Raw genomic sequence first — 16,394 nt, 5'->3', positions numbered from 1 at the left:
TGTCTTCAGAGGCTTAAAAATATATGTTTTTAGACCTAACCAAAAATGAAATTATTATCTACAAAAGTTGGTATAGCACGATCATGTTTCTTTGACTCTGAAAATAGTATCTTTTACCTGAAAACCTATATTCACCTATATTGTGGGTATTTATAAGAGATACTGAGTTCATAATGTGGTCAGAGTTTTGGTCTAAGCATTCTGCTCTGGGTCCATTTCTTTAAGAAGCCAGATTTTTAGCAATCTTAGCACAAGCAAGAACAGAGCTTTCTTCTTCTTCTTCAAATGAATAAATAAGATCTTTTTGTTAAGTTGAAAAGGCTTCTGAGATTCTAATCTAGTTAGGCATTCATGCAGAATCTTCTTGATACATACAACCCATGCACCTTAATAAGCTTCTATTATCCAATTTTCTAGGCCAAACTAAACTGAAAACAGAAAATCAGGAAGGAGATGGGAAGGGATAGAGAAGAAGCTGACAGGACAAGAAACAGAAAAAACGTAAAACAAGCACAGATTGCTGTTGCTGCAAAGTAGACCAAGGGATACTAGTGATGACTCTTCAGTCAGTGCTTCTGAAACTTCTTGCTAAGGAAACTGTAAAATTCACTCATGACTACAGTGAAGGCTGTAAATTCAGTTCAGTTCAGTTCAGTCGCTCAGTCGTGTCCGACTCTTTGCGACCCCATGAATCGCAGCACGCCAGGCCTCCCTGTCCATTACCAACTCCCGGAGTTCACTCAGATTCACGTCCATCGAGTCAGTGATGCCATCCAGCCATCTCATCCTCTGTCATCCCCTTCTCCTCCTGCCCCCAATCCCTCCCAGCATCAGAGTCTTTTCCAATGAGTCAATACTTCGCATGAGGTGGCCAAAGTACTGGAGTTTCAGCTTTAGCATCATTCCTTCCAAAGAAATCCCAGGGTTAATCTCCTTCAGAATGGACTGGTTGGATCTTCTTGCAGTCCAAAGGACTCTCAAGAGTTTTCTCCAACACCACAGTTCAAAAGCGTCAATTCTTCAGTGCTCAGCCTTCTTCACAGTCCAACTCTCACATCCATACATGACCACTGGAAAAACCATAGCCTTGACTAGACGGACCTTAGTTAGCAAAGTAATGTCTCTGCTTTTGAATATACTATCTAGGTTGGTCATTTATTTATATCCCATATGTTTCCAGTAGGTCTTTAAAAGAAAAGAATTGTAATACATTATATCAAAATGGTTGATTATATATATTCTGAGGTTCTAAAAATACTCTTCAGTTATCTTTAATTAAAAAAAGTCTCACATGCCACTGATGCTGAATAAATGGTACATTGCTGGAACTTCACTCATTTACTACATAAAATGGGGTGAGGCTCTTAAGATAATAACTGAATTAGATAAACTTAAAATTTTGCAATAGCTAAATAAGAGGATACTGAGCCAATACACCGGAGAAGGCAATCGTACCCCACTCCAGTACTCTTGCCTGGAAAATCCATGGATGGAGGAGCCTGGTAGGCCTCAGTCCATGGGGTTGCTAAGAGTCAGACACAACTGAGCGACTTCGCTTTCACTTTTTACTTTCATGCATTGGAGAAGGAAATGGCAACCCACTCCAGTATTCTTGCCTGGAGAATCCCAGGGACGGCAGAGCCTGGTGGGCTGCTGTCTATGGGGTCGCACAGAGATGGACACAACTGAAGCGACTTAGCAGCAGCAGCAGAGCCAGTACACAGACAGTAATCAAGCTTCACTTTTAGAATTATAAAGTTTCTCTGAGCATGTGCCAGTATATCCAAGCCAGCCTGGCCTCAAGAATTGCTCATAATTACAGTTTGTATTGTTGAATTTGTCCATTGGAGATGAAACTTACACCAGGTCAAACCACCTGATGAAAGATGTTTCTAGTGATTCCATTTAGCAAGGATTTCTACAACATCTACAGCTACCATAAGTTATTCAATATGTAATAGAATGGATACAGGAAATGAAAAGACTCATTCCATAGTACAGGAATCTGGTAGCATAATAAACACATTAAAAACTCAAATACGGTAAGGACTGTGGTAGACCTTCTGTCAAAGAATGTTCAAACTACCGCACAATTACACTCATTTCAAATGCTAGCAAGGTAATGCTCAAAATCTTCCAAGGCAGGCTTCAATAGTTCTTGAACAAAGAACTTCCAGATGTACAAGCTGGATTTAGCAAAGGCAGAAAAGCCAGAAATCAAATTGCCAATATCCATTAGATGATAGAAAAAGCAAGAGAATTTCAGAACAACATCTACTTCTGCTTCATTGACCACACCAAAGCTTGTGACTGTGTGAATTACCACAAACTGTGTAAAATGCTTCAAGAAATGGGAATACCAGACCACCTTACCTGCCTCCTGAGAAACCTGTATGCAGGTCAAGAAGCAACAGTTAGAACCAGACATGGAATAACAGACTGGTTCAAAATCAGGAAAGAAGTAGTTCAAGGCTGTATATTGTCACCCTGCTTATTTAACTTATATGCAGAGTACATCATGTGAAATGCAAGGCTGGATGAATCACAAGCTGGAATCAAGAATGCTGGAAGAAATATCAGTAACCTCAGATATGCAGATGATACCACCCTATGGCAGAAAGCTTAGAGGAACTAAAGAGCCTCTTGATGAGGGTGAAAGAGGAGAGTGAAAAAGATGACTTAAAACTCAACATTCAAAATATGAAGATCATGGCATCTGGTCCCATTACTTCATGGCAAATAGATGGGGGAACAATGGAAACAGTGATGGACTTTATTTTCTTGGGCTCCAAAATCACTGCAGGTGGTGACTGCAGCCATGAAATTAAAATACACTGGCTCCTTGCAAAAAAAGCTATGACAAACCTAGACAGCATACTAAAAAGCAGAGACATTACTTTACCGACAAAGGTCCATATAGTCAAAACTATGGTTTGTCCTGTAGTCATGTATGGATGTGAGAGTTGGACCAAAAAGAAGGCTGAGCACTGAAGACTTGATGCATTCAAACTTGGAGAAGACTCTTAAGAATTCCTTGGACTGATAGGAGATCAAACCAGTCAGTCCTAAAGGAAATCAACCCCAAATATTCATTGGAAGAACTGATGCTGAAGCTGAGGCTCCAGTACACTTTGACTACCTGATGCAAAGAGCCAACTCATTGGAAAAGACCCTGATGCTGGGAAAGATTGAAATCAGGAGGAAAAGGGGGTGATAGAGGATGAGATGGTTTGATGGCATCACCAACTCAATGGACATGAATTTGAGCAACTTTGGGAAATGGTGGAGGATAGGGAAAACTGGCATGCTGCAGTCCATGGAATCACAAAGAGGTGAACACGAGGAACTGAACAACAACAAATGGTAGACAAATATAAAAGTAATCATAGGTGTTGAGATGGAGCAATTCTGCCTGAAGGGAAGAAAATGGAAGGCAGTTGCTGAGCCTTATTTTGAAGGATTGATATAGAACCGGTGAGCAGGAATGCAAAGGGCGTTTTGGAGCAAAGGAAAAGTTTGGACCACATCACCATAGTGTGTACACCAGAGTGCAATGTATTGCGTCTCGAAAATAGAGCTCTTATTTTTGAAGACTGGTGCTATTTGTATTGGTTGAAATTGTGTTAGGACAGGTGAAGTAAAACATTGACTAATGTACATAGGTGCCCTTCAAGACAAGAATTCACAGCTTCTGGTCTTACCAACTGTATTGCTTTTCTTTACTTTAAAAACTATACTTTAAAATCTTGATTTATTCTTTTCCTTTCATTGTTATTGTTTGAAAATGAAACTAAATTATTTCAGTCTGGAATACAAGGCTCTTTCTAGGTTGGATTTCTTCCAAAAAATACAGTAAGCAGATGGAGTGATTTTAGGATCTTGGGAAATATTTGTTCAGGACAGTCCTTTTCCTCAGTCAGGTGCCATCTTGCCTGGAGTCCCACTCTACTCCAAGGAAATACTGCTGTGTAGCCTGAAGTCAGGGTTTGGGATTTGGGCCCTGAGTGTTGATGTCCCTGAAGGCTTCACCAAGAACCCCATTAGAATTAGGCAGAGGAAGGAGTCAACATTTGCTCATGATTAATCCTCTGAACACCCTGGCCTAATGTAGATTGGCCTTGGGCCCCAGCCAGCTGCCCTTGGGTTAGCCAGCCTACTCCTTCATGCTTGACTCATGTTTTTCAGAGGCTCATTCTGTGCCATGGCTTTCTTCTCTTCCCTCTGTGTTCATTAGAACTTTAGAGGTAAAGGAACCTACAAAAAAAATGGCACCAAGAGGTGGATTAAGGCTTGCACTGTCACTGCTAATCATAGCAGAGGCACAACATGGACTAAACTACAAGGCCCCTGGACCACCAGAAATCATGGATGTGCTTCTGAGGGCACATGCAACATCCTAAAAAGTACATAAGTGCTCTCTATTACAAAGAATTGTCTGGTCCAAATGTACAGTTGTGGAGGAACCATCATGTAAATATTTATTTTTAAGAGTTGACAATCCTTTGCTTTTATGGGATTCTCAAAGGAGTCTAAGAAGAGTCCAGAAAGGTCAAGAATCACTAGCAAAGTGGTTGAAAATATGGACTTCAGAGGAACCCAGACCTAGTTCAAATTTGCTTTTGGTCATGTGACTTGTAACAATGCACTGAACTCTCCTGATCCTTGGTTTCTTCTTTTCTAAAAGGGGACCTATAGTCCCCAGTGTACAGGATAGTTATAAGTATTAAATTGTCTTGTGCGTACAGACAAAGGGTTTAGCAAAAGAACTGCCCAAAGGAGGAACTCATTAAATAATTATATTCATTGATCACTGTAGTGAAAGAAAGTGAAGGTGAAGTCGCTCAGTCGTATTCGACTGTTTGCAACCCATGGACTGTAACGTGCACCAGGCTTCTCCGTCCATGGCATTTTCCAGGCAAGAGTACTGGAGTGAGTTGCCATTTCCTCTCGGGAGGATCTTCCTGACCCAGGGATCAAACCTGGGTCTCCAGCATTGCAGGCAGATGCTTTACCCTCTGAGCCACCAGGGAAGCTATCAGGCTTTCCCAATCACTGCAGTACCTTTAATCATCTCTAGAAGCAACATAGCACAATGGAAATGTAACTGACTCAGACAGGTAGGCCTGGCAGTGACAGTATTCTTTAACAGTCACTTAATTTCCCTGAGCCTCCGTTATTATATCTCTAAGTGGAGTGTGGTGCTTGTATCACAGGCTTGTTTTGAGAATTGAGAACATATGCAAGATATCTGCACAAGGACTGCCCTGTATTAGGTGTTCAATAAAAAGAGATATGGACTTCCTAGGTGGCACTAGTGGTAAAGACCCTGTGTGCTAATACAGGAGACATAAGAGGCACAGGTTCAAAACTGTGTCAGGAAGATCCCCTGGAGTAGGAAATGGCAATCCACTCCAGTACTCTTGCCTAGAGAATCCCATGAACAGAGGAGCCTGGTAGACTACAGTTGAAAGGGTCGCTGTGAGTTGGACACGACTTGAAGTGATTTAGCACAGTGTAGCTAAGAGTCAAGTCGGACACGACTGAAGCAACTTAGCAGCAGCAAAGAGTCGGATGCTACTGAGTGACTTCACTTTGACTTTTCACTTTCATGCATTGGAGAAGGAAATGGCAACCCACTCCAGTGTTCTTGCCTGGAGAATCCCAGGGACGGCAGAGCCTGGTGGGCTTCCATCTATGGGATCACACAGAGTCGGACACGACTGTAGCGACTTAGCAGCAGCAGCGCAGAAAGGGGATATACCACTCAAACATCTTGTCTCCCAGTTCAGTCTCCCTCCCCCCGCATTCAGTTCAGTTCACTTCAGTCGCTCAGTTGCGTCCGACTCTTTGCAGCCCCATGAATCGCAGCACGCCAGGCCTCAATGTCCATCACCATCTCCTGGAGTTCACTCAAACTCACGTCCATCAAGTCGGTGATGCCATCCAGCCATCTCATCCTCTGTCGTCCCCTTCTCCTCCTGCCCCCAAGCCCTCCCAGCATCAGGGTCTTTTCCAATGAGTCACCTCTTCGCATGAGGTGGCCAAAGTATTGGAGTTTCAGCTTTAGCATCATTCCTTCCAAAGAAAACCCAGGGCTGATCTTTAGAATGGACTGGTTGGATCTCCTTGCAGTCCAAGAGACTCTCAAGAGTCTTCTCCAACACCATAGTTCAAAAGCATCAATTCTTCGGTGCTCAGCTTTCTTCACAGTCCAACTCTCGCATCCACATGACCACATTGGAACCTGGTTAGGGCTGATGAGACTTGAAATCACCCCAGGACATGGAGAAGACCTAAATCTTATACCAGTTTTTATTTGTCCTAATGTGCCCAGAGGAAGTTTTTGTCTATTTTTATTCTGTTCTCTTTTCTCTTTTTCTTATTTTTCTTCCTCTTTGGGAACTTCCTTTACTTCCTCCTAGCTTAAGGGTAGATAAGAGTTGATTACAGGGGTTGCAAAAAGTAAGGGATGTAATTGTGGTCTTTTGGTTAGGGGTCTGATGGTCATAAAGTAGAAAGAAAAGTGTCTTTGTTCAGGCTACTTAAAGAAAATTCCATAAATTGGGTAGCTTTTAAATGGCAGCAGTCTATCCCTCACAGTTCTTGAGTCTGAAGTTCAAGATCAAGGTGCTGCAGAATCCATCTGGTGAGGGGTACTTAATAGTCAGCTGTCTTTTTCTTGCTGTAACCCTATATGGCAGAGAGGACAAGACATCTGTCTCAGGACCCTTTTATAAGGGCGCTAATTACCTTCCAAATGCCCCCTAATATCTTCATGTTAGGGGTTAGGATTTCAACATACGAATTTGAGGAAAACACATTCAGTCCATAGCAGAAAGGGCATTGGTTTTTCCTTCAACAAATGAAAGAGTGATCTAGATTAGGATAAAATAAATATCCTAGAATTACTGGGTAACGTACCTGGATAATTGAAGTCACTCATGTAAAATCAGTTGAGGAGAGTCACTATTCTCATGCTGAAGTACATACTTAAACATAATACTGAAAGAAAAAAATAAAACCATAAAAAGCTACCTTTCTTGGTAAAAAACTATTGCAAATTGGAATTGTCATTGTTGTTGTTTAGTCTCTAAGTGGTACCTGACTCTTTCGTGACCCCGTAGACTGTTGCTTGCCAGGCTCCTCTGTCCATGGGATTTCCCAGGCAAGAATACTGGAGTGGATTGCCAGTTCCTTCTCTAGGAGATTTTCCCAATTCAGGAACTGAACCCACATCTCCTGCATTGCCAGGCGGATTCAGGAGACATCTGGTGTCATATTGTTCTCTCTGGATTTGAAAGTCTTTTTTCCTGAAGCATGATCCCTTGAGGGACTAGTCATTGTCATCTATTAGAACACAGAATGGGTAGTGAATAGGGAGTGCTGAGAAGTCAGGACTCGGACTATTTAATCCAGCTCTGACCTTAACTAGCTAAGCAAGTTCAAATCTATGTGGAAGTAGCTTCTCTTTAGAAGAGGAGTTCAGTAAATGGTTTCTTATTCTCTGTGTACATCACATTATTTATCTATAAATGGAAGCAGTTGGACAAGATAATCTCTAAGGACGCTTCCAGTTCTTAATTCTAAGATTATCTTCTCAATGTTAGGACAGTGTGGTGCTTACTGGCACCACCATTAATGAATTTACCTATCACTTTTCTTATAAAGGGAAAGTAAAAACCAATAGCAACGAGCCAGCTAAGCCTTAAAAGGAGAGTATGTGGATTTTTTATCATACCTGCAGCTCTGCAGTGATGCTTGCAATGAATGTGAATGTCTTAAAAAAAAAAAAAAAAAAGAGTTGCCCTGGGCTGACCTGACCTGCCTTATTGTTTGGACTTGGATACAGCAAACACGTTCTACTTTTTAGTGTAGTTATGTATGCTTGAGACTCGGAATGTAGCTGAAAATAAAAGTCTGTACTTAATACTTGTTGGTAAGAGATTATCCTACAAAAAAAAAAAAAAAAACATTTTTTTTTCTATCTCCTTATCTCTTATTTACCTCTTCACTCAGACCTTGCCTCATATTCCACAGAGAAGGTTTACAGGAGGTTACCAGGTGGCTCTCCCTCAGATTTCATTCCCTCAATTCTACAAGTACCCATTAAGTTTCAATCTTTATCTTTCTTCTTCCTGTCATAGAGAATGAGGTGTCCTGCCAAGACTAAGCATCTACAGGTCCAGCACTCGACCTCATTTCCTGTTCACAGGGCTAGGATCCTGATCCAACTTTTGAGCTTCCTCCCCATCTTTAAAAACCACACATCTGTTTCCAGTCCTCCCCAAAACATTTTTAGTGACCCTCCCAACTGCCTGTGAAAGGTCCAGCCCAGGAGTCCTGTTTCCATTAAATGCCACAATAGAAGAGCATAATTCCGAAAGTGTCTCACTTCATTTGTACATAGCCATTAAAGTGGCTTCCATTTGACCCCATTTCATGTAGCCTTAATCTTATCCTTTACGTGCCTCTCTCACCATTAGATAACAGAAATGAAGCGATTTCTTTTGTGTTTGGCCTTTCCTGTAAATCTCATTTCCAGATTTGCTCCAAATTATGGGAAAGATTAAGTGGAGTGGGAAAATGAGAGGAAGGCAGAAGACATTAGGCTCTGTTGAGGCAGGGCAGTCAAGTTTTACAGCTTGATTTTACCCCTGTCGAAATCGAGAGGACATGGCCTCCACCATCCACGGGCTGACACCCTCTGCAACAGGAGGCGTGGGCAGTGCATCCCCACGAGGGCATCTGTGCCCCAGAACAGCTCTCGTCACTCTCCCCCTTTCCCCAGCTGTCAGCAGAGGAACTTCCTCTGACCACTGCTGCTGCATTAGTCAAAATTCATCAACTTGTCCACAGGATTTCTCTCCCAAATCTGTATGGCTGCCCTATTGTTCATTATATGTCTGGTTTTCTCATTTCTTAGGAAAGTTCTTTTTTCATTTTACATTTCATTCTGTTCCTTTGAACATGGGTCCCAGATACTTCTAACTGCAAAAAGTTGAATACTCCCCTCCACCTGCTTTAGTGTGTACAACTGTAGTCTAGAGATGAATAGCCAAGGAAGCCCTAGCACAGAAACTGAGAAGAACCAAGGTTCATGAAAACTGAACTTAGGTCAGTTATCTCTGACTCTCTTTTGTGACCTGCGGCACCTAACATCACTTTCGTGCCTCAGTTTCCTTATTTGTAAAATGTGAGCAAAAGCATTAATCTGTCCAGCTTCTTGAGTTCTGTAAGAGCTATAGATAATTCATGGAAGAACTACCATGCTCACCAACTGTTATTTCTGCTAAATGTATTAGCAGCAGCACCAGCATCATGACATTCCTAAAATTGCGTCTGTGCCTCACAGCAAGAACTTCCTACCCTAGAAACAGGTATAACCCATGTCCCTAATCAGACTGTCAGTATTTAAGCATATTTTCTCCCAGACTGTCTGTTGGGGGAGAAGTGTGTACTGTGATCCCCAGAAGTTATTTTGTAGGTAGAGATGGTGTCCCAGTTTGTTCAGCTACCACCATTGACTCCAGGGGCATTTCTAGCTGAAGATGACTAGCACCTAGAGGTGATTTGGACTGCAAGGAGATCCAACCAGTCCGTTCTAAAGGAGATCAGCCCTGGGTGTTCTTTAGAAGGAATGATGCTAAAGCTGAAACTCCAGTACTTTGGCCACCTCATGCGAAGAGTTGACTCATTGGAAAAGACCCTGATGCTGGGAGGGCTTGGGGGCAGGAGGAAGAGGGGACTACAGAGGATGAGATGGCTGGATGGCATCACCAACTCGAACGTGAGTTTGAGTGAACTCCGAGAGATGGTGATGGACAGGGAGGCCTGGCATGCTGCAATTCATGGGGTCGCAAAGAGTCGGACACGACTGAGCAACTGAACTGAACTGAACTGAGAGGTGATTTAGACTAGAATCTGGGCCGCTTATCCACGTGCCAAAGTTCCCAGTTCTCTGTGGTATGTGTTGTTTCTTCCTGAAGGTGCTGGGTGAAAGTGCTTATCAGCCAGAGACTCCTCACAAAAGGCTTGACAGTCCCCTTTGTCAAGACTTTCCTCTAGAAGATATGGTACCAGATTGGACCTGCATTACACACTTCTGCATTCTTTTGCAGACTAGCAACTTTTTGTTACATTAGAGAAAATAACATGAGAATTTTCTTTTCACAGCACTATTCAGTAGAGCTAGCTATGAGATCCATTACTGTTGTCAAGCATGCAACATTTAAGCGTGGTGTCTCTCTGTGCCTGAAAATGCAAGCAATATGGCCACTGTCTTTTGCTTCTAAACCCCCTTTCCTTGAGTCAGCAACGTGGTAGCTTCCAGAGCAAATGGCAGAATCAGGTTAGCCTAGCACACTTGCCAAAGGTTTAGGTAAGGGATATTATACAAATGTCTAAGTTATTGTAGTTCCGGACTCTAAGATTTCTAAAGGTCACTTTCACACAATTCATTATTATTAATATTTGTGACTATTTGATAAAATCCAGAACCTTTTTCTGCTGTGGAAAATAAATCATCCCTAATAGCTGAATTTTTTTCTTTATTTTAAACTTGAACTTTTGCCTGACAGTCACATGTCATCACCATGATTTTCTCTGCTTAATACTGTTTTTCTTACCTCCACCCTAGGATGGCCGTCTGCGGATGAATGACCAGCTGATTGCAGTTAATGGGGAATCTCTTCTGGGAAAGTCCAACCACGAAGCTATGGAAACACTTAGACGATCCATGTCCATGGAAGGAAACATCCGAGGGATGATCCAGTTGGTGATTCTGAGGAGGCCAGAGAGACCAGTGGAGGTGATGCAAATTGTTGTTTCCCTGTGCAAACTGCCCAAATGGCCACCAGAAAACTCACACTCCCATCACTAGTATGGTATCTAAGCTCATACTGGTTTCTGAAATTAGAAAAATATGCACCTAGAGGTGCTCTGATGGGATTATGTGGCAAATAGATGGTTCTATATTTTAGGTATAACTAGAAGGTATAAAAATGTACATATAAATTAAGTCATTTATCCAGTATAACAGGTCCATAATTTCTAATTTTTCCCCAGAAATTCCTAGAGCTCTGGACTTTATGAATTACACTTTATTAGGATCATTAAAGCATATAACATGCTTATATACTTTTTGGATGATGTGCTAGCATTGTCCATACCTTATTAGGTTCCTAATAAGATGTCTATAATGCTTACTATGAAGATCATTATAATGCAATTAGCTCTCTATATTCTTCCCTACAGTGTGTGCTTGGGTAATACAAATCTGGGGCTTCCCTTGTGGCTCAGTGGTAAGAATCTGCCTGCCAATGCAGGAGCCATGGGTTCAGTCCCTGAGTTGGGAAGATCCCATGGAGAACATGGCAACCCACTCCAGTATTCTTGGCAAGAAAATTCCATGAACAGGGAAGCCTGGTGGGCTACAGTCCATGGGGTCTCAAAATAGTCAGATACAACTTAGCCACTAAACAACAACAAATACAGATCTGCAACTTAACTAATTTAAAATTTGATCTATTAAACAAACTTCTTGTTTCATATTATTATATATACTTTAATTAAATATTTTTGAAATCTATTTATTTAAATCTATTATTTATTTATTTATGGAGTTTTTTAATGTAAGAAATATTTTTATGTATACGTGAAGTATAAACAAAGTATTATTGAATGCTGATATTGCTAAGTATTTCACTTACATACAATTATATTTATATAATATTATATTTTATAATTGTATATTATATCAATTATATTTATCATAAAGTATTCCTAAAACATTATTTTTGCTAATATATAGGCAATAGTTATTAAATTCTCTTACAAATTATTTTAAGAAAAGATAAGAAACAAGTTGATAATAGTTAAGAGTTGAGAAAAACATCAGAAAATCACATATATATTCTCTAAGGACAAATAATGTTTGTGTGATATATTAATACAAGAAGTTAAAATAGAATCCTATTAAAACACTTAGTTTTAATAATAAATTCAACTTAAAAATTGTAAAATAGTTTCAGATTAAGAATAGAAGGTAGTTGGGACTCATAGTGGTTAAAAGTTTGGACTCATAGTGGTTAAAAGATTGAGCTGGGTCATTTCCTGGCTATGTAAAGACATACATAGTTGAATGCTCAGGACTTGTAGATAGCGATATTGTTGTCTGCCTTATCCTTTCATATATCTTCATTTACCAGCACCTAGGTGCTCTTGCCTGGAGAATCCCATGGATGGAGGGGCCTGGTGGGCTGCAGTCCATGGGATCGCAATGAGTCGGACACGACTGATCCACTTCACTTTCCCTTTTCACTTTCCTGTATTGGAGAAGGAAATGGCAACCCATTCCAGTGTTCTTGCCTGGAGAATCCCAGGGACGGGGGAGCCTGGTGGGCTGCCATCTATGGGGTCACACAGAGTCGGACACGACTGAAGCGACTTAGTAGTAGTAGCAGTAGAAAGCTGGGCTTCCCTGGTGACTCAGATGGTAAAAAACTCTGCGGGCAATGCAAGAGACCCAGGTTCGATCCCTGGGTCAGGAAGATCCCTTTGAAAAGGAAATGGCAACCCACTCCAATATTCTTCCCTGGAGAATTCCATGAACAGAGGAGCCTGCCAGGCTGCAGTCCATGGGGTCACAAATAGTCGGACATGAGTGAATGACTAACACTTTCACTTTTAGTAGACAGTTATTATACATTGTGTAATAAATGAATAAAAGTCTCATATAAGGCCTACTTCATCTCAGAGGATAAGCTGAAGTAAACTTAGCTGTATCTTCTATGTTAGTCACTCAGTCATGTCCAGCTCTTTGCGACCCCATAGACGGCAGCCCACCAGGCTCCGCCATCCCTGGAATTTTCCAGGCCAGAATACTGGAGTGGGTCGCCATTTCCTTCTCCAGGCTGTATCTTACTTTGTTACATTATTGGCTGTTGGAAAGGAGGAACTGTACCTTTTTACTCTTCTATGCATAACCTTGTAAATGTTAAATAAATGTAAATTGGCAATTACTGAAGACTATATATAATGAGCCAACTCATTTTCAACATTTGTGTCTGCTTAAGTGACATAGAGGTTTCCATGAATATTTAATAGATTTTACTTATGTACACAGTCATAATACCCTTATCTCTTGCTTCCTACTGTGAGAGAATCAGCTCCTTTTTAGTTGAACTTCATTCTTACTCTGGAGCCCTAGACCTCCATGGAACCCAGCTGTTGGAGGCAGGTACGAAGTATGGTCTGTGGGCCCTTGAGTCAACCCTTCAATGCATCTGTGTTTTAAATCTCCCTTAAGATGTCTTGGAGCAAAGAATTCTCAACCAAAGGAAAATACACTGCTCAAGATTTCCATATCTGTGCAGAAGTAAAAGATAGCAAATGAAAAAAAGAAAAAGAGAAATGAACACTGCTAAAAGAGTTCCCTCCCCACTTTTCATCTTCCCTAGTTCCCTGTCTTTCTCTCCCATATATGAATGCCTAGTGGATACATGCTCGTTGCTTTGACTCAACAAGTTGACATTTTATTATTTGCGTTCTCCTTTACCACAGGTATTTTCATTTTAATTCTCATGCTCTGGGCTGGGCTGACAGTTATTCCCTCAGGAGCAAGTACTAAGCCTTCAGTTTGTTGCCCATCTTCAGAAGTGTCCTGTTGATACGGTTCCCGAGGAAATCAATTAGGAATAAGAAATGGGACAAAAAACAATTTTTATGAGGACATTTAAACAAGATTCATTTTTGGTTTCCCTAATATTTACATGCTTTCCATGGGGGATTGAGTAGGCACTTGGCTTTCTCAGCTAGTGAGAATCTCTGTGGTACCCATGAAGATTAAAGAGTATTACTTTTTTTTCATTAGCGACAGCCGCCTAATGTACAGCTAATCTTTATTAAATTAAAAAAAAAGCTGTGGCTATTTGATCTCCCAAATCTGTTTTACTGTGTCAAAGCATATGTTGTGTGCTCATGTGTTTGGAAGATTGTCCTCTGGAGCAGCAATCACCCTCAGGTATGATAAAAAAGAATCAGTAACCTAGAAAAAGGCCTCAGCACTGCTCATATATTCAGGGAAATCAATTAGGTTTGGAAAGAACACCAAAATGGTTACTTGAACATGATGTTGATATTTCAAAAAAGAAAAAAAAAGAAGATGCTACTTAAGAAAAGTCAAAATATATAGTCTTTATGGTATTTTCCCACATTACCCAGATGTACAAGATACGTAAACAGTTTTGATGAGAACCTTGTGAAGAATACATAATGAGCCCTTGATTGAATCAAAATTGTTTTAAACAGAAACATGTTTTTCAAAGGATGAGCTTGAGGTTCAATTGTAATTCTATTTGAGCCTAGAGACTTGGTATTAAAAAATGGGTTATGACCTGTTTTTTTCTTTTTCCTTCCCTCAAACATTTCCCTCCCCTGAGTTGTAAACTCAGCTTGGTAGAAGCAGAATATGTTTAAAAATCCATTATATTTTTTATTGGCTGGGACACTAATGGAAGGCTCCTCGACAGCTCTATTTTACAGGCTGAATACTTTAATTAGGCTGGTTACTGATCAGTTGTTGGGATATTGATTGTGTCATTTATCAAAGAGCCAGGAAAGCAGCAAAAAAAATTTGTTGTTGTTGTTCTTGTTGTTAAAGCCCTTGCCAATATAAGGTAAGTCCTACCTCACCTACCTGCCAGGGCTCCAGCTTAAATTTAGGAGTAGCTTGCACCAGGGTTGGTTGACTAGCGGTACAGTGGCAAAGGGCACCCCTGGGGTGTGGAAAAAGTGTTATAAACCTTGACAAAAAGCAAAGGGCCTGCAGCAGCTGAAAACATCTTAATTATGAAGAATCTATGTGTTGAATGCTATGACTATTTTAACTAGCAGGATACCGAGCTATTGTAACTAAAAGAGAGGAGTATAAATCAATGCATTGTTTGGGTCAAATGCTCTTTTTCAGAAGGAAAGAGCTTTGGAGATCAATTTTATGTTTCTGTTTAGGGGCACGTTCTTCTCACCAATGGTCAAGGGAATGGTCCTGAGATGGCTTTCAGTTTCCTTCTTTGAATCTATTAGGATGACACGTTGTATGAACCCGAGCAAAACCCAGTTCTCTGTACCTTGTTCCTTTTGAAGAGCAGCTAGAAGGCCCTGCAGTCAGCCCCTTCTAATGCCTCAGGGGCACCTGGGGCACATGCCGTGGGGGCGTGATTATGAAGATAGCAGTTTTAAGGAAACTGAATTTGTTTACAGACTGTCAAAATAGACGGGGGGAAATAAGGTAAAAGAGAAAACTCTCAGGAGAACCACTGTCTGGCATTGTCACAGAAGTTTGTTATAGTTCCTGGCCGAGAAGCCTAGTGTCTGCAGTGGGGCTCTCCCGTGGCTTTTCAGTGGTAAACCTGTCTGGGTTCTGACTTGTCCTAAAGCATATGCACTTAGTCGCCAAGCGGTGGGGAGAGAGAGGAGAACCATCTGGTTGGCAGAGAAACGCCCTTGGCATGAACTGTATTCTTATGTTGACATTACCACAAGCTGCACTCCCAGATGGAAGAAAATGTGAAAGAAGACAGTTGTAAGTGGCGGGAAAGAACCATAAAGTTAATCCCCTTTCGTACTGGCTATCAGCACTCCTAAGCCTTAACACCACAATGTCAGTAGTTTTTATTTCCTATTCAAAGATGTTCTAACTGATAGGAACGTTTTGATTTTCCACTGTCCAGGATTTCCATGCCAGAGAATCTTGAAAAATTATTTGAAAGTTGATCATTCTTCCACTTTGCTTTCATTGACAAAGCTGGGACATGTTACAAAAGTAAATGTAATGCTTGTTTTCATTCCTTAGGAGCCTGCAGAATGTGGAGCATTTTCTAAGCCCTGCTTTGAGAACTGTCAAAATGCTGTAACCACCTCCAGGAGAAATGATAATAGTACATTGCATCCATTTGGCACGTACAGTCCACAAGACAAACAGAAAGGTAAGGTTCTCTACTGAAAATTATCTACTGCAAGTGGTGTGAGAAAACACGAGAATATTTATTTAAAAAAAAAAAAAAAGAGGAACAAAGGGGAATTAATTAGACTAAGTGCAGACTTCGTTACTCTGAGTCGTGAACACTGAGAGATGGGTGGGGGAGCTGACTCACAAGTTGTGAAGCAGATTCCTGGCATTGCCTCCAGTTTAAGTGACAGTTTCTGTGCTCGCTGCCCCAAACATGGAGGGTTATGTATAAAACAAACCATGCCTGCAGAAACAAAATGACAAATCATTATTTTTGTTTAAGAATCTTTAATATTGGAAGTTACCAAGTGTAAATAACAATTCAACTCACAATATATATGGACTGGTATTAAACCATGGAGTGATCATAGCACAATTTGCAGATTTA

The 16,394-nt window shown here is 40.9% G+C and overlaps 1 protein-coding gene across 4 annotated transcripts in view; it reads left to right on the top strand.

Moving 5' to 3' along the window:
- Nucleotides 1-16,394, top strand: part of PARD3B (par-3 family cell polarity regulator beta) — a 1,152,049-nt gene that overhangs the window by 674,345 nt on the left and 461,310 nt on the right. For all 4 annotated transcript variants that reach the window (XM_040228721.1, XM_040228723.1, XM_040228724.1 and 1 more), the window contains exons 12-13: nt 10,637-10,807; nt 15,851-15,983. In XM_040228721.1, coding sequence (XP_040084655.1) covers nt 10,637-10,807; nt 15,851-15,983 — 304 coding nt within the window. The remainder of the gene's footprint in view (nt 1-10,636; nt 10,808-15,850; nt 15,984-16,394) is intronic.

The sequence above is a fragment of the Oryx dammah genome, unplaced genomic scaffold, assembly GCF_014754425.2.
Source record: "Oryx dammah isolate SB20612 unplaced genomic scaffold, SCBI_Odam_1.1 HiC_scaffold_27, whole genome shotgun sequence".
Classification (NCBI taxonomy): domain Eukaryota; kingdom Metazoa; phylum Chordata; class Mammalia; order Artiodactyla; family Bovidae; genus Oryx; species Oryx dammah.
The sequence above is the reverse complement of the archived record's forward strand: the minus strand, read 5'-3'. Positions and strand labels throughout refer to the sequence as shown.